The sequence below is a fragment of the Arachis stenosperma genome, chromosome 2 (genome assembly GCF_014773155.1).
Source record: "Arachis stenosperma cultivar V10309 chromosome 2, arast.V10309.gnm1.PFL2, whole genome shotgun sequence".
NCBI classification, from domain to species: Eukaryota; Viridiplantae; Streptophyta; class Magnoliopsida; order Fabales; family Fabaceae; genus Arachis; species Arachis stenosperma.
Window position 1 is genome coordinate 75,362,976 of NC_080378.1, and position 18,681 is coordinate 75,381,656.

General features: G+C 35.3%; 1 protein-coding gene and 1 long non-coding RNA gene across 3 annotated transcripts; both read right to left on the bottom strand.

The window, feature by feature from the left end:
• Positions 1-2,666: 2,666 nt before the first annotated feature.
• Positions 2,667-3,603, bottom strand: LOC130960564 (uncharacterized). The gene is made up of 2 exons (XR_009079160.1): positions 3,266-3,603; positions 2,667-2,957 (listed from the first exon to the last, which is right to left on the bottom strand). It is a non-coding gene; the product is annotated as an uncharacterized LOC130960564 (long non-coding RNA).
• A 1,419-nt stretch (positions 3,604-5,022) lies between these two features.
• LOC130961302 (uncharacterized) lies at positions 5,023-12,616 on the bottom strand. 2 transcript variants are annotated; one of them, XM_057887082.1, is made up of 7 exons: positions 12,414-12,616; positions 11,656-11,795; positions 9,986-10,816; positions 9,758-9,892; positions 6,933-7,024; positions 5,644-5,712; positions 5,023-5,523 (listed from the first exon to the last, which is right to left on the bottom strand). In XM_057887082.1, exons 2-7 carry the CDS (start codon positions 11,786-11,788, stop codon positions 5,047-5,049), a joined length of 1,737 nt encoding a protein of 578 aa, XP_057743065.1. In that variant the 5' UTR covers positions 11,789-11,795; positions 12,414-12,616; the 3' UTR covers positions 5,023-5,046. The 2 variants fall into 2 exon arrangements, with proteins under 2 accessions (XP_057743065.1, XP_057743066.1); XM_057887083.1 differs by having other exon boundaries at positions 5,114-5,486.
• Between the last annotated feature and the right edge of the window lie 6,065 nt (positions 12,617-18,681).

Sequence of the window (18,681 nt, forward strand, 5' to 3'; positions counted from 1 at the left end):
GACAGAAGAAGAGAGAGATGACAATAACAACGACGGGTCTTAATAAATCGGACTTGCTGTCTAGATTCATGAGATCCATCGAAAATGACAAGTACTTGAGAGACATAGTAAACTTTTCTGAGTATGAATTGGTTGAGAACAAGTTGATGATTTTTCTTCTTGTGAACATTGAATTTGCAGAGTGTGCATTGTGTAGCTTGAAGTTACACTGTTAGACTGTTGAGATTATGCAAAATATGATGGAAATTGGGTGAGAACAGTGTCGTTTCCGAAAAGAGGGGATCAGAGACCATTTTGTCCCCTGTTAGAAATTTCAAGGACTATTTTGTCCTCTGTTAGAGTTGATGGAACAAAAGACCTAAGTGACTGACGGAGTTAATTGTTAGGGGCCAATCGAGTAATTAATTTTAGTTAAAGACGAAAATGTTTGGTCCAAAATTCTTTAAGGACCAAAATATGTAAATACTCTAAAAATTAATTTGGAAAAGCATAAAAATTTAAGTCTATAATATTAAATAGGTTAAGTAAAAAAATGCCACAACCATAAGCAATACATTTATTTATTTATTTTTAGTATTGAGCAATGCACTTATTCTTTTATGAACAACTACGACAGAATAAATACAAACCTTTTTTGCCTTAATAAAAAAGACTTTTTATTTAAATAAAATAAATTAATTATTTACTCAAATAAGTCCAGTTACAGAATTTCGCTTTTTTAAATCATTTAGCTACAATTTTACTAGCACAGAAAGTAAAAATAAAAATGATTGTGTTTACGCTGATACTGTTATCAAATATAGAAAAAAGAGAGGAAAGAGAAATGTGAGAGTGATCGACAATTTTTTCTCTCTTTTAAGGCTCAATTTCGCTCGTAGTAATAGTGTAAATGTGAAGAAAAAATTGCTCCATTTTTATTGGCACATCAATGAAAATACACAAAAAGAGAAAAGGATAAATACGTCCTTAACCTTTTGTCCTGCAGACATTTAAGTCCTTAAAAATTGGAAAATACATATACGTCCCTGACCTTCTAAAAACTAGGACTTTTAGATCTCTCAGTTAGATTAAACTTTTGAGACCTAACTGAGATATCTGACGTGGACTCCATTTTCCTGACATGGCCGTTACAGTGTGCCACATGGAGGTGTAAAATGGTTAAGGGACAAAATAGTCTCCCACGCCAAAAACGACGCCGTTCGAGATGTAGCCTTAATCCTACAAAAGGGTGAACAAAAATGGGGTTTCTAAAGTTGTTCATGGCCGCTAATGGTGTATCCTCGAGTTCAAGGAGAAGTGGAGGAGGAGGAAGACAGAAATTGTACGTAACAAGCTCGGGAACGTTTGCATTGCATGCCAGAGATGAGAAAGATGGCGGCATCTCCCCGAAGTGCTTTTTGTAGAATTTATGCAATCATGTTCATGTCGAAGACTAACAAAAACTCCTAACAGAGTCTTCTTTGGGTGCCCATTCTATAAGGTAAGTAAAGAAATTTGTTAGTTGTGCACAATTCTTCACCTGAAATATTATATGATTTTTGAATTGTAGTACGCTGTGTAGGTAAGAGAATTGCATTGCAAATTTTTTGTCTGTTTTAATGAACACATTGCGAGATTCGGAAGCTCTGATACAAGGACCTTGGGAGATAAGGATATAGAAATTGTTGAAGAGCATCACAGGACACATGAGCTGGAAAATAGAATCAATAGTTTGGTGAAGAGGATTGTTGCTTTGGAGATGAAAAAACCAATTTGATGGTGCATTTATGTTGTTATAGTTGCTCTGTGTGCTGTTGTTATAAAGTGTAGCAATTAAGTAGCGTCTGAAATAAAAAAATGGCAGCATGTGCTGTAATGATTAATGCCATTTAAGATACTCATAGTCCCTGTATTTTGTAGTGTCTGTAAAAAATGCAATGAAATTATTATTAAAAATAGACTTTTAATTGTTCAGGAACTGAAATTAAAGTTGTCAAATTTAAAGGATAAGGTCTATAACTTCAAAAGAACAAACAAGTTTGTCAACAATGTAGTTTACTAAACTACATATGGTACCATGTAACAAGTTTACTTTGACCAAAATGAAACAACACAAAACTAGTATCATAAAAGGCAATTCTCAAGTTTGCCATAAACCATTACAAGAAAACACATTCAACCTAAATAAAATGAGAGACACAATTCTTCACTTTGCATTGTTGGATGATGGATTGAGAATGAACTTCAACAGCCTTGTTGTAGCAGGAGTGGCTCCTGCCAATGTCTCCGTAGATGTTGATGCACTTGGTGTTGATGGTGGAATCTGCACTTGATGTTGATGGTGAAATATGAGTAGTTGCTGCAGCCTAAGAGTTGGCTGGAAGTGGACCTTGGTCAAATGGAGCAGGCGGCTTGAAAATTTTTTGCTTTGCCCTGGACTTGGAAGGATTCAACTGGGCTTTTTTTTAGGCTACAGATGGAACTTTAACAGGAGGCTTAAATGGAGTGTGAAAATTAGTGTACAAATAGAATAATATAGAGTACCTCTTCAACAATATAGAGTACCTCTTTAACAATCAACGTATAATTCAGATCATAATTATATACAAATTTCAAATAGAATAATATAGAGTATCTCTTTAACAATCACTGTAAAATTCATATCACAATTATATACAAATTACAAATAGAATAATATAAAGTACCACTTTAATAATATAGAATACCCCTTTAACAATCAATGTAAAATTCAGATCACAATTACATACAAATTGTAAATAGAATATTAGTAGACAGCCTTGTATGATTGATATCCTAAGCCCTTGAACAAGGTTATCAAGTCCCGGAAGTTGATAAAATCAATGTCCATCTTTCGAAAACTTTTCTACCTTACCATGCACATAAACAAACTCATCACCACCTCTTCTAATAAAATTACCCCCATGATGGAAAACTAGAATCACATAGTAATCATCCATCTGAAAGAAATAAACCAACCATTTTTATCATTTTGAATTATTCAAACGTGTGTTTCACTACTCTGTAAAACTTAGTTCTATTCGCATGTAATTTTACTCATGATAAAAAATAACAATTACACAAAACAACTTTGCCCTAACACAGATTTCACTGTCATTCATGTAAAAAGTTGCAGTTTATGAATCAAACCCTAACCAACAACAAAATACACCCACATTACAATATGCATCATACATCTATTCTCAAACCCCTGTACCAACTAAAATCCTTCTACAGAGAAGGAATTAACGAGGTGAACGAAGCTCACCTTTGTAGACCAAGAGAGATGGCAACTAAACAATGCAATCCCTTCACCTTCTCCTTCGACGACTTCACCACCACGCAACAAGGAAGAATCTGTGACTTTCTTTTTGGAGGGAGAAACAAAGTATTACTGTGACTTTTCAGTTTTGATCTTTGTTATGGAGTTTCTGCAATTGTATTGTGGTCAAATGGGTTTAAAGGAAAGGTAGAAAAGCAAAAAGAAGAGCGTGAAAGGGACTCGAATGGTGTCGTTTTTGGCGTGGGGACTCTTTTGTCCCTTAACTATTTCACACTTCTACGTGGCATACACGGCCACGTCAATAGAACAGAGTTCATGTCAGACATCTCCATTAAGTTTGAAAAATTCAATGTAATGGAAGGATCTAAATGTTCTGATTTTGAGAAGGTTAGGGATGTATATATATTTTTCAATCTTTAAAGACTTAAATGTCTGTAGAACAAAAGGCCAGGATCTATTTTTTGCTTTCCGTGCCAGCAAAATTTTAACTAAATGTTTCAAAAAATAAAATTATATAAATAAATTTATTTAAGTAAATAAAAAATATATTTTATTTAAATAAAAAATTAATAAAAAATGGATACCTTTGTCCAAGAAAGAAAGGAAACCCAACTTATAGGCTCATCATCATATTAACACTCATTAGTGATAATTAAGATTGAAAGTGAGTCAAGCCAGCTCATGAGCTAACTCAAACTCGATTCATTAATAGTTCGATAAGCTAAATTCGTGAGCTGGTGAGTTGAGCTTGAGCTTGAATTTGAGCTCATAAATTAAATGAGCCGAGTTTGAGTTTGGATAAGTTCAACTCATTAGATCGTGAGCTGGCTCGATTATATATACTTAATATAGATTAAATGCACATAAGATATGCGTATTAATAATTTAATATATATATATATATATATATAAAATAATAATATATAATTTTACATATATATTAATGTTCTTAATTGTTTAAAATTTTATAGTCATTTTTTATATATAATTTTAATATAGGACATAAATAAAAAATTTGTAATTGATAGATAGACAATATATTAAGTTTATTTTTTTAAATATTTTTTAATATATATAAGTTATAATTTATTGATATAAAATTATAGATTATGTTCCTATTATTTGAGCTAGCTCGTAAGCTCGAACTAGTTCGTGAGCTTTCGTTGAATCGAACTTGAACTTTCGAAATAAGCTCAATTGTTAATGAATCAAGCCGTGAGACAAGTTTAATTTTCGTGAATCGAGCTTGAATTTGGTCTAGCTCGACTCACCTCGGCTCACTTCAAGCCCTAGTGATAATAAAGGTAATTAACCAATAAACCATAAAACTCATCATGTGAAGCTCTCCTACACTTCTTGGACATGTGCCGCAAAAAACGCAAATATTGTCATGTTTTGTCTTTCTAAGACACTTATCAGCTTTGCCGTCCTCCAACTCAAACATACATGTGTAGAAGCCATCACCCCTTCTACACAGGAGTATTCACCGAAATAAAATCGTAGTAGAAACCAAAATAAGAAATGAAAACGTGGAATGATTTCTACCATTTATCCCTCTTGATTTCTGCTAGTTATAAAAAGATGACTTTCAATGTCCCAAAAAAATGACTTCGGATGTGATATCCCTCTATTTTCCATAAAGTTAAAAAAAAAAAAAAAAAGAAACACTCTAGATATTATTCTCGTGCTCCCTTTTGTGAGAAATTGCAATACTTTCTCTTTTACCTGGTATTTCAGTTTTAACCCATACTTTCTTGACCCTTTGCTTAGGTTATTCGGTAAATCCACCCGAAAAAAAAAAATCTAAGAGCATAATAACGTAAGCCAGTATCAGAGTTTATAAAGACAATCATAAGTAATTTCATGCAAATAGCATGTCTAACAAGCAGCTTCCACCAACTGCCCTGAGGTTCTACCACCATCAAAGCATACAAAGTTTCCCAAACATATCTAAAACAAACAAGTGATAACCTCCTAACCGTGGAGTGATACTCAAAAACATTACAAATGTCAAAATAAGCAAATTCTTCCGAGTGTCCGTCTAAAGACCTAATCCAACAGTGCGTCCATCTCTTCGTCGAAGGCCGGCAGTGTACTGTTTCTCCAGGTCCAGCTGGAGTTCCTTCTGCTTCTCTGCCCGGAGTAACTCGTTGTTGCCATTTTGATTGTCGGATTTCAGCTCCACTTTGGCTTCGCCTTTCACACCCTACAATTGGCCATAGGCACGAGTACAACCTCAGACTCTAAAAATGTGTTAGTAAGTGAAGAAACTTAAATTAAGTGAGCCAGTCATTTAGGAACACAACAAATATTCTGATGTTATCACTTGACTGGAAAAGAAAAACCACTCAATCAAAACTTACCATGAGTTTGTTGAACTTCTCTTGCCGCTCCCGATCAGAAAACAATGCTGTATCCCAGCGATGGCCAGACTACACCATTTGGCAAGTGCATATAATGTGATAATTGCATTGTGAGAAATAGGCAGGAATGCAAAACATGTACATCATTATAATGCCACAGAAGAGGAACAGTATAAAACCAAAATTCAGCAAGCTTAGGCAGATGTCATTCTTAATCACTCATGACCATACAGCCTCAACCGCAAATATCATCTTTGAGCAATATACACAGGCTTTAATGGTTTTGTAATTTATGAACAATTAAACCATGAAATCTATCATTTGAAATGTTATCTAGGATAATCACTACTCACTGGAAGAAAATTTCTAAGGTGATGGCTCTATGTTGGTCTCTTAGCAACATCAATATGATTTACAGATTTAGAAATTGCAACCTGTTCAACAGAAGTCCCAAAACCAAGGACTGAAATCATGGATCTACAAATTTTAAGAACTGCTGGGAATCATTTTAGAAAAAAAAAAAAAAAAAAGATTTTTGAACGTATTTTTTGTGACCATCTTTAGATGCCTATACATCAGTATGATTTATAACCATGAATGCACAAGATGCATCTACACATACAAGCATCCACAAAAAAATGTTTAAATAACATTGTTTGAGAAACTGCTCGATTGCTTATAATCCCATCTTGAATTGCTACAGTTGTTCATGATGTGGAAGTGAAATTCCAAAATCTGTCAACATTTTTTGTTTCTATCAGTTGAACAGATCATTTATTTAGACAAAAAATTAGAGGAGAAAGAGGTTGTGTCATCTACACACAAAGTTGTAGATTGAAAACTGAGGCAATTACTAGTGTGGAAAGCAGAGAGATGTGCATACCCTACAGATGCCCAGTGATCTATCCATGCTTTTTTTCTTTTTAATTTGGGCATTATTTTCCTTTCTGATTGATATTCCTCCAAACAAGTAGCAAAAGGCAAACTTACATTGTGATTGTGTTAAAGATAGTGTAACGAATTTGGGCACTACAGACTACAGTATATTGTACTGGTCTCAATTAATTGCCGCTATTTGAATTCTAATGCACTATTTTGGAAGACATAGAAGCCTAGCAAATCTATGCTATACTTATTGAGTTCGCTTCAGGACTCCAGGTTCCCAAACATCCATTGAATAACGAAATTACAACTTTCAATCCTAGCTACCTAACGAAGTCCATGGCATGTTACATGCAAATGTACGAAGCTGCAAAAGAAGAAAAGAGGTAGCAAATGATTAAGGATACCTCTTCTGTAGTTGAACTCTTTTTGCCACCCCACAACAGCTTCTTCTTTTGGTCAGTAGTCAAGCAACCGACACCAACTAAGTTTTTATTGACTGTAATGCATCATAATTAGCAGAGTCAGATAAGCATAAGATTTACAGGTATAATAACCAATACTAGCAGACAGACATTAGCTAAGATAATTATCCACTACATAAGGCGATCGAGAGGAGTTTGGTGCAGAAATTTTCTTTACTAAAATACCCTTTTCATATATCCATAAAAAACCGAACACATCTTAGCAGAAGAATAAAGTACTTACCATCTTGACTATCCCACATTTAATACTATTATCCCAACTACAATCATCCCACACTACAATCATTATTCTTATAATCTTATAGTGGACTTCAAAAATTAACTTACCAAAGTAAAACAGTTTAAAAAAGACAACAAATATGAACAGCAGATGCAGAAGGGGGGGGGGAGTAATAGTTTCTGCCAAGCCCCATACAACTTATCTTGAGCAAATGGTTAAAAATTGAAGGTTTAATTAATTCAGAAGTCTCTATAGTTTCACCAAATTTGTAAATAGGTCCCATTACTTGAAGAATTTGTAAGAATTATATAGAACTTGACACTGCAAAGCACAAAATAATATCTCAATTAAATTGTATTGCCATATACAAGATTTGCAATATATTATTAGGTTGCTGATTTGTACGTTGAGTTTTTATTGGGAAGCTTTGAAACCCTCATCTATTTGGATACGTATTGAACATTTTGAAAGTCGCATATGTATTGGTCCTCCTAAAACTTCATAGGCTACCAAACTTTCATCTAGAGAGTGGAGGATGTCCAAGATTGTTTTCTGCCCCACATTTTCTGTATTTATTGGGTAAGTCATTTAGTCATAATATATTTGTAATTGAGCCATATTATTTTTTATGACAAAAGAAAGACTTTTCATTAATGTTAGAGAAAACAGCACAAAGGAGAGGATGGAAAGATATCCTCCCAAACCAAATGAATAAACATAAAACCACATACTTTAGTACCCTGTGTCTTTCCAAACTCTCATGTTTGTGAGGGGTTGACACTTCTTGTGTAGTTGAACAGGTGGTGAGTGATCTTTGGAAAAATTACCTCCAATCTTTCGTTGCACCCACACTTGTTGGTTCTTGCTGGGTTGGTAGTTGGTTGGTTTCGAAGACGGGAAAAGGATTAGCTTGACTTCCTGATGTAAGAGGCCACAGCCTAGAAAAGACATTGTGTTTCTCTAATCTATAGAAAAACATTTCCTTTAGAAGGCTCAAGTCTAGAAAAGACATGATATTTTGGATAAATTACCCTGTAATAAAAGATATTATGTTCAGCTGTCCAGAGAATGACAAAACATCCCTTATGATGCTACTTTCTTTTCATCATCTTGAACCCAAAACACCTTCCTTCTATTCTCGAGAAATTGTAACACCAAGTGTCCATTCTAGAGTGTTTTCCGAGGCTTTTTGCTTTTTTCCTTTACCCTTCTCAGCTACAACATCTCTCCCGTCCCCCTTTTTAACCACAGATGAGAATGGTGTTTTCCTGAAAATTAACTTGGAGGGTGGAAGAGGGCGATATGAAGGTTTCTTTGGGATGTCCTTAGAGGACGTTGTATCCACCAAGGCAACTAGAACTTGATCAAACTTATGCCATCCATCCCATGATCGACCTTCAAGAATAACCTTAGAGCTTCTACTACCTCTATCAAAGAATTCAGTTATCCTAAGAAACCTTCCTCATTTGTTTTGATCACAAATACCAGAAAATGCTTTTACACAATCTTCAAAATGCCTATATAAAAGGTGGAATTTGATAACAAAACTGCTTCTCGAAGAGTGGACAGCAGACAGTCAACAGTTTCCGTACTCAAAAACAGGGATATAAAGAAAATTTGCCAACTTTCTCTTAACTGAACAATATATTCTTCCATCTCCCTCAAGCATTAAATTCAAAGCACGTTGCTTCAGTGAACAGGGGAGAAAAACGACCCATAATGTTGGTAGCAAACTTCTGGCCAACAACAGCCAAGGAGAAAACAGGGAGTTGAAAAGAGGAGCAGTAAACAATAAGTAAAAGAAGGTTGGGCCTTAAAGACACAGCAATAGAGCACCTGGATAACCCATCATATGCAGAAACAACAATGAAAACATGGAGAATAGAGAGCTCTTATGGCTTGGAGGAGGTTGAAGAACGAAAAAACCCTAAAACATCACAAACTCAATAGAAAAAAAGAGATTTATGGAAGCTGGGTTGGGATGAAGTCATCGAAACGCTCCTCATGCGCCACCCAAAAAGAGATTGATGAAGGTGTGTGACATAATTTCAAGGGACACTGCTCCAGTGACAGGACCAGCAACTGGTGGCAATCTCACCTTCCAAAAGGACAAGTATGCCACTGAAGTTAACAGCTCATTTTGGAGGAAAAAAATGGAGAGTGATCAGAGAGAAAGTTACTGTAGTGCGCCGAGTAGTATGGTCATTAACCTATATTTTAGGTCCTTATTGTTTATCAAGCTTTTCAATCAAGTCCCTTATAGATACACATAGGAATCTTCCATTTGTTTCGATTTTCTTTAAACAGAAAAGATCCAATTACAAACTCTTCTTTCAGTATAGGAATCTAATTACAAATTTTTTGAAGTGTAGAGATCTATTTACGAATTTGATGAAACTATAGGGACCTCCTGATTAATTAAATTAGGAATCTTTGTTTGATGTATCAAAATCAGCAACCTTTGAGAATAAACAGACCCATTTCATATTGCAACAGTAGGCTAAGTTTTGAAGAAAATAGTTTATACCTAACTCAGCTGCTTTCATGGCTGCAACTTTGGCAGCATCTATATCATTGCAAACATCAAAACCACTGGTCTTGGGTGCCCTTGAATCTACTTTACTCTCATGTGAAAGCTTCGGACTTGAAGTTTGCTTTTCATCTGCATTTAGTACAAGATAACAAAGGATTAGCATGGTCCATGCTGGGAGAAGAGTAATCCTAGGAGTAAGAACAAGATATATGTAAACAATACCGTCATTTCCGTAACTGTCATCCTTATCAACACCAAACAACTTTGGTTTCTTTCCAAAAGATTCTTTATCTACATTTCCAAATCGGTCATCTACCTTTCTAGTGTTCTGGTCCTTGTCCTTACCAATCTCACTGTCATCATATTTTCTCTTTTCTTCTAGTGGAAGGTCTTGACCATCCAGCTCCTCTTCACTCCTACAAGCTTCTTTTAGACGATATTTACCACTCTCTCTTTGAGAACCTGATTCATCTCTTTGGCTCCTTGATTCTGAGTAGGATACTACTCGATCACTTTTGTAATCACCATAACTTCTGTGAGAACCTCTTCTATCATCTCGGTCATCCCTTTCTCTTGTACCCCTCTCCCTCTCGGCATCATCATGCAGAGCATGCTTCCTACCAAATCCATATCTGTCATATGAAGAATCCTTATCTCTATATTTCTGATGCTCCTCCAAATATGTTTCTCTATCTTTTTCCTTGTTTCTATAATGTGATCTATCATATTTGTCACGTGAATACTTGTCCAATGTTCGTTGATAGTCTTTTGTCTTGCTGCCAGCCTCTTCTCTCGAATGGTCACCCTTTGACTCATATCGGGAATGCAGCCTCCCATGGTATCTATGTTCATCTGCATGTTTATCAGGCCTAGAGTGACCATAGGAGCTCCTGGATGACTGTCTATCAGAATTTCTAAAAGAATCCTTGCTCCTGCCATAGTGTTGTTGCTCATGTTCCTTGCTATCATATTTCCTTGAATGGTGGTGAGAAGCTCGTGCAGAATCTTCCCTCACTGGGTTTGGACTTGAGTTGTGTTTGAGCTGGGGACTACCTGCACATATGTAGTAGTTTTCCATTTTCTATTATGCATTAAATATTCAACCCCTAAACAACATAGAATGGCTTACATCTAAATTTGGTAAGACTATTATCAGTATCACAAAGCCAAGCTTTGAAATTGAGTAAAAGGAGGGAAGGATGAAATACTGAAAAGTGAATAGTACAAATTTAATATTGATTTCTTTCATCACAAATCAATTTATATTGATTGATATGATGTATATTGTTGATAAGAACTCAACTAATTTCTATTTTGTAAAAACACCAGAATCCTTGTTCACTAATCTCTTCTAATGACTATAATATAATCCTAATTCTAATTCTAATCAAATTAAATATGGAAAGAAACTGGTAAAATATAACTGTAACTATATATTCTAAAGCTCACATTAGAGCTAAATCTCAATTGTTAGTTGTGACAATTGGACACCTTTACAATAACAAGATTAACAAATCACTTTCAGCACAATCACATCCCATGGCAAAGAGAAATCTAAAGAAACAGTGATGAGTTTGAGTAGAGAGAGAAACTGTATCATGAGTCATGGCTCATGATGTTACTATGGGAGAGTTAAGTGATACAATCCATGTGTCAACATGAGTAGAGTAACTAACTCTAAAGGCTACAACCTGAGGATACGAGCATCAATACCAATCTACTTTCCAGTAACAACAAGTACCTCAAAAAGTATAACATAATGCAGTTGATATTGAGCAATTTCAAACAACAATATTGGATGAAAATATAGCTTGCTTATGCGTTAAAACCATTCACCACAACACAATTGTAACTTCAAAGGAAATAAGAACTAGAGAATTGAAGATTCCAACCATCAGGTGATGCTGATCCATCAACAGGTGATCGTCGCCGATAATTCCTATTTGCTGCATCACCAGATGGCTTACGAAATGCATTTTTGTTTTCAGAATTGTCATGGAGCAGAGGCGACTTCGATTCCATCATTCGAAGCCTGTGTTAGAATGCATATAACATCAATGATTCAATCAATCTGAGACAGAAAATTATGCAAAGTTCCTGTGCTTATTAAACTCATTAATAAATTCACCGCAAACACTAATCACTTCAACCAAGTAAGACCTGGTACCAAAGACATAATATTGCGCATAACGATTTTTCCCTCCATAGTTAAAACATCAAAGCAACAAACAAAATATTAAATAGATAACAAAAAAGAAACACAGCTGTTATCATTCCAATTAAAAAAAGGGGAGTAAAGGTTAATCATCTTCACAGTAACAACAAAAAGGGAGGGGAAATAGAAATCCAGCGTCGCTTCGATTTTCAAGCAGCCAAACAAACTAAAATATAAAAGGTTAAAAATTAAAAAGAAAATAAAGGAGAAAGGCAATCTCAAAGAAAGCAGTATTATTCTTTTCCTCTGGTACCCTCGGAAACCAAGCAGGCAAAATATAAAATAATTAAAAAAAAGTGAACATTATTGTATCGAAATTATTCTAAACAGTAGTGTAAGTGCAATAAAATTTTATGCTCTCAGGTGCGCACAGCATAAATAAGAGAAAATCATAAAGGGAAAAAAGATAAAGAAGAAGAGGAAATGAAAGGGAACCTGGGAGGTATTGAATTTCAAACCGGAGATAATTTATTCATGGGATTAGCAGTGATTTTGGGGTTAGAAGTAGTTGAAGGTAGGGATAATAAGAAGAAAAAAAAATGCGAGAAGGAGAAACCCTCGGCCTGGATTCTGTGCGTTGTCGTTTTGGGTATTCGTTTGGAGTTGGATGATGGAGGAAGAAGAGGTTGGGTTGATTTGCGTCCTGGGCCTTAAATAATTGGAGGGGAAGCAGACGGGGAAAGTTACTGAACATGACATTTTTTTACAGTACACCCCATTTCTTACCAAATACTAACCAAAAAAAAAAAAAGAAATTTGAGAAAAAAAAAGACAGAAATTATATTTGATATTAGGTCAATAATAATGTTTTTTAGGATCATGAACTATTCAGATGTTAAATATCAAATACGACACTATTTGACTTAAAGTCTAAAAATTAGACTCTAACTTTTGCGCCATAAAAATTGGATCAATTTGTGAATTTTGAAATAAAAACATAATCACAACAAAGAAAAATGAGCCTCTAATTTAATATTAAAAATTTATAGAAATTCTCATGTAAAGTAATCGTACCAATTGATTATATTTTCTTAATTTTTTTACAACTAAAGGTTAATCAAACTCTTTAATTTAGTTTAAAAAGAATATAGAAAATTGATATTACATACAAAAAAAATCACTTACATAAGTAATATAGTTAGTGTTCGTAGCATGGTCTAAAAATAAAGTTATTGTCCAAATAAATTTGATCCAACTGCTCAGATGATCCATAAAAGCCAACCGGATCCAATAAGATTAATCCAGGAAGTCATATAGGTCAACCTACCCGATCTACTCGAGACATGGGTGTCATCAACAGTGCCTGGCCCGACTTGCATGGCAAGCAAGACCTTGTCGTTGACAATTTTAAATACTATTCATAACTCAGCCACTACAACAACGTGTGATAACTTCCCAAATACTGAAGAAGAAACTACCCACTACTGCAAGTGGAGAGATATAGAAATGATGACCAAATCATCACCTACCTCTATAAATATTCCACGAGTCTCAAGTATTTCTCAATTCTAATTCACTTAAACCTATCTAAAACTTTTGCTAACTTAAGCATTGGAGTCCATTGCAGGTCCCCCTACTCTGTCCAAGCGAAGACGTTGGATAAATCACCATCCTAGCGAATAAATCAAAGCTTTCACCCAAAGAAACTTGGACCTCACGTCCAGGCCCTAATTTACTTTGGTTTCAAGTAATATCTCGAAACATTGGTGTCGTTGTTAGGGACTTGGAGTTTGACCTTTGACAATGGCAGACGATCCACAACAAGATGGACACACTGCGTCCGATTTAGGATCCAAGAGTGAAGATCATCATAATGATGATCGAGCACTCTGCATGCATCGTGACCCTGGAAGAAACAAAGGGGGACAATAAGGACAAAGAGTGAGTTTCTAGGTACATCTCCTAGAAGGATTGGGAGGTAGGAATGCAGGTGAGATCAATGATGAGTCCATGTTTGATGATAATTTTTTACTTGAATTGGATAGATTTCATCACATAAACTCACACTTAATCACCAAAATAGCATACTTTTGTGATTTCTCCCTAAATTGAACCTAAGTGTGAAAATATGCATTTTTGTGCCTAAATTGATCATTTTAATCCCACTTTTATTTCATTCGATATCGTGATATATTTTGTGAGTGATTTCAGGTCCTAGAGGCAAGAATGGATAGGCAAAAGTGGAAGGAAGTATGCAAGAAGGGAGAACACATGAAGAAAATAAAGGAGAAGCACACAATCAAATGTGCGTACGCACAACCTCCTGTGCATACGCACAAGTCCCAGCGCGTGACTTCATTAATGAAGCACATAGCTCACGAATTTGGGGCTCTCTTGGCCTAATTTTGGAGGGCTGGAAGCTGATTTAGAGTACTATATGAAGGGTGCATCATTCCATATCAAGGAGGGGGGCTTCATTACATACATTAGATGCTAGGAGTATGAGTAGTGTAGAAAAGCTCTCTTCAAATTCTCTCTTAGGGTTTACTTAATTTCATTGTAGCATTTTATATTTCCAGTTTTGATCTTGGATTTTGCTCATCTATTTTGTAAGTACTCTTTAATTTCATCTTTAATTACATTACTCTTGTCACATTTTCTTCTATTTTAGGTTACTTTGTTAATATATGCAATTTTTGTTTCTTGAAGTTTTAGTTGATGAATTTAATGTTTTATGCTTTATATATGCTTGATTGAATGTTTATGGTTGATTTTGTGAATAGTTTGGTTATAGTTTTCATTTTTCTTTGCAATTTATCATGTTTTGTTTTTATGCCCACAAGGTGTTTAAGAAAATGCCAATTATGGATTTTGAGTATATTTTCATACCTTATATTGGAAAACGAGTTCCTAGGATACTAGAGTCATAATGTCCGACATTTAGTAATAATTCTTCTGTTATTAGTTGATTCTTGTTTCCATTGACACTAGCTTTTTACCAAGTTAATTGGTAAGTTAGCTAGGACTTATGGATTAAGGTCAATTATGCTTGCTTGACTTAGCTTACTCCTCGATGTTAGGAGTTGACGAAGTGAGATTAACTCATCATAGTTACCATAGTTGTGGTTATGACGATGATAGGATTCCTTAATTCTCATTCCCAAGTCAATGCTCTTTTATGCATTTTCACTAGTTTTGATCTTGTTTCCTTTTTAATTGCATTAATTTTCTTTTCGATCATTTGTTAGTTCTTTTATTTATTAGTTCTTTTCATCTTTCATTCTTTGATTGCAAAACCCCCATGAATTCACAACCAAGAATGTGCGCCTATTTTGCATTTTCCAAGGGAGACGACCCGGGAGTTAAAACTCCCGGTTATTTTGTGATTGATTGTGACAAATCTTTGAATTAAACTTTGATTGTGGGAGTTAATTGCCAGTTTGGTTTATACTTGCAACGAAACGCTTATTTTCTATTGAGAAATTCCGAACCGGTGTAATTCTCACGTATCAAGTTTTTGGCGCCGTTGCCGGGGACAATACAATTGGTGTCGTATTTTTGTTGTTGTGAATATGTCAATAGTGTAAATAGCTTACATTTTGGTTATTTGGTTGTTTTTATTAATACTTAGGTGTTTGTTTTTCTTGATTATTGATGTCTTTTGCTTTTATTTTTTACTTTTTCTATGAGTTATCACCCTTGTTGCTTAGAGTTTGGTTGTGATCATATTGTAGGGTATGATGACTTCAAATTAGGATTGTATCATGGAGTGGGAGAATCAATTGGAGGAGGAACCATATGCATATGAGCAACACTCATTGCAACCACCTCCCGCATGTTACAATGAGCCAAACCCTCCCTAATGTGCATACAAAACCCAAAGATATGAATGGTACCTGGTGCGCGATATTAGAACTTGCACAACTGAACTGGCAAGTGCACCGGGTCGTCCAAGTAATACCTTAGGTGAGTGAGGGTCGATCCCACTAGGATTGTCGGATTGAGCAAGCAATGGTTATCTTGCTGGGTTTAGTCAGGAGAATAGAAAAGATGGTAGTTATTGTAAACACATAAAACAAAAGTAGTATTGAATTGGTGTAGAGATAATCATGGAGAATCAGTTAAGGCCTTGGAGATGCTTATCCTTCCAGATTTATACTTCTTACTGTCTACTTTAACAATGAGTGATTCATTCAATGGCAAGGCTGTAAGTGATTAAAGCTAGGGTCAGTGATCATTCGGGATTACCCATGACTAACGAGATTTTATCTCACTTATCCCAATTAGCCCAGAAACTCTATTGGAACCTGTGATGCATTCTCAAGCTGTAGCTCAATACTATCCTGTTAGAAATTTGCAAGAACTCATGTAGAATAAAGGGTCATACTTCCGTTTCACCCCAGATTCATAAGGATGAAGAATGACAATGCATCATAGAATAGAATCAAACATATATTAAAGTAGAAAAGTAATGATATTAATCCATGAGAATAAGCAGAGCTCCTATCCTTAACTTAGGAGGTTTAGTTGCTCATAATTTATAGAGAAAATATGTGATAGGCTTGAAGATGATGAAGAAGATCTAAACATGGGTGATATTCTCCTATATATACTAATCTAATAATTAAAAATTACAAAATGAGATAAACTAAGTTAAAGGTTTGAAAATCCACTTTCTAGGCCCACTTGGTGAGTGTTTGGGCTGAGCTTGGCGTTCAACTTGAGTGAGTGGGCTTTGAATGCCTACTAGGGGGTGTGTGCTGCCTTGTGCTCCCTTGGTGGCATTGAACGCCAGTTTTGGGCGTTCAATGCTGGCCTTGGTCCTCCTTGGGCGTTGAATGCCAGAAAGGGAGTAGTTTGGGCGTTCAACGCCCGTTTTGGGCAGTCCTCTCCAAAAAAGTATAAACTATTATATATTGATGGAAAGCTCTAAAAGTTAGCTTTCCAACGCCATTAAGAGGGTGCCAATTGAATCTTTGTACCTCAAGATATGCTCGTTGGAATGCACGAAGGTCAGGATTTGACAACATCTGCTATCTTTTCTTTGCCTCTGAATCAGATTTTTCCAAAACTTGCCAATTTCACCAAAAAATCATCTGAAATCATAAAAAGAACACAAAAACTCATAGTAGCATCCAAAAGGTAAATTTTGCACTAAAACATACTAAAACTTAATAAAATATAACTAAAAACACTCTAAAAATGCTATGAAAAAAGGTATAAGATGCTCCGTCATTAGAACACCAAACTTAAACTGTTACTTGTACTCAAGCAACCAAAAATAAGATAGGACAATTGGAAGAGAAAAATACAATAAGTCTCAGAGTTGCCAATGAAGCTCAGTTCCAAATATTGAATGGGATTATTAGCTCTTTACTTCTGAATAGTTTTGGCATCTCACTTTCTTTTGAAGCTCAGAAATATTGACGTCCCTTGTAACTAGAATACGGATGATATTATTGATTCTCTTCTTTTAGCTTTTCTTGATTCTTAAACACAGCTTTTTCTTTTGGTGCTTCGCACCTTTTTTAGCCTAGTTGTGACTATAAGCGTTTTGTTTTTCAAGTATTACCATCGGATACATAAATGCCACAAGCACTTAACTGGGGGAACCCTTTGGATTCAAATTTAGCTTTGCTTAAATTCTCAGACAGTGGTGCCCAGAGTTCTTAAGCATACTCTTTTACTTTGGATCACGACTTTAACTGCTCAGTCTCAAGCTTTTTACTTGACACCTTCACACTATAAGCATATAGTTAGGCATAGCAGGTCATTTGAACTTTCTAGGCCAATTTTGACCCTCCCAACCATTGATGCTCAAAACCTTGGACCCTTCTCTTTTGATTTTTTCTTTCTCTTTTTTTTTTTGCTATTTCTTTTGCTTCAAGAATAAATAAGTTGGATTTTTCTGAGAACCAATAATACTTCTCTAAGTTCATTGTTCTTTCAAGAGCCAACACCCTTAACTTCAAGATAATTATGCACAGTTAATTCATACATTCAGAAAGTAAATGCAATGCCACCACTTTTTGAATTTAGAAGGAACGAATTATAATCAACTCAAAAATTCTTGTATTTTACTGCTTCTAAAAAAGAACAAAATTTTATTCAAGTTTGATGGAATGATAAGTGGAGTATCTTATACTTAACTGATAGTAATAAAAATTAACTGCTAAACTGAAAAGTGGGAAATCCTAATAGTAATCATGCAATCTAGAATTGAAAAACAGGAAATAAAGTACTGAAATAAGAACTAGATAGGGGGTGAAAACTCAACCACCTTAATCATGGTGGTCACTGCTCTCTCAAGAAGATGTTTTCTGGCGCTTCAACTCTTCTAATTCTCGCCCCTACTTCTCTTGCTCTTCAGCCAGCTTATGAAGCATGCGAGACAGGTCCTTTTGCTCCTCTCTTAGTTGGTCCATGGTGGATCTCAACTACTCAATAGATGTTACCAGTTGAGTCCAATATTCCATTGTAGGGACACTCTTCTCCAGGAGGCTGCTTAGGCATTTTCCTCTTAGGAGGGTCGTCTGATGGCTGAGTTTTGTCTGGTGTTGGTCCCTTGGTATACTTCATACTCTCTTTGGTGATTGGGTTGTCTACTGTAATACATGTGTCTCTATTAATCAGAACTCCTGCCTCACTACACAAGCGAGAGATGAGGTGTGAAAAAGCCAGCTTAGCTCGAGTTGAAGTCTTGTTTGCGAACTTGTACATCTCACATGGGATTAATTGGTGAACTTCCACTTCATTGCCCATC

Coding starts and splice junctions, on each gene's coding strand:
- LOC130961302 (XM_057887082.1), bottom strand. CDS start 11,788: ATGATGGAATCGAAGTCGCCTCTGCTCCATGACAATTCTGAAAACAAA. Junction 10,817..11,655: donor TGGATCAGCATCACCTGATG/GTTGGAATCTTC, acceptor ACATATGTGCAG/GTAGTCCCCAGCTCAAACAC. Junction 5,524..5,643: donor AGAAGTTCAACAAACTCATG/GTAAGTTTTGAT, acceptor ACACATTTTTAG/AGTCTGAGGTTGTACTCGTG.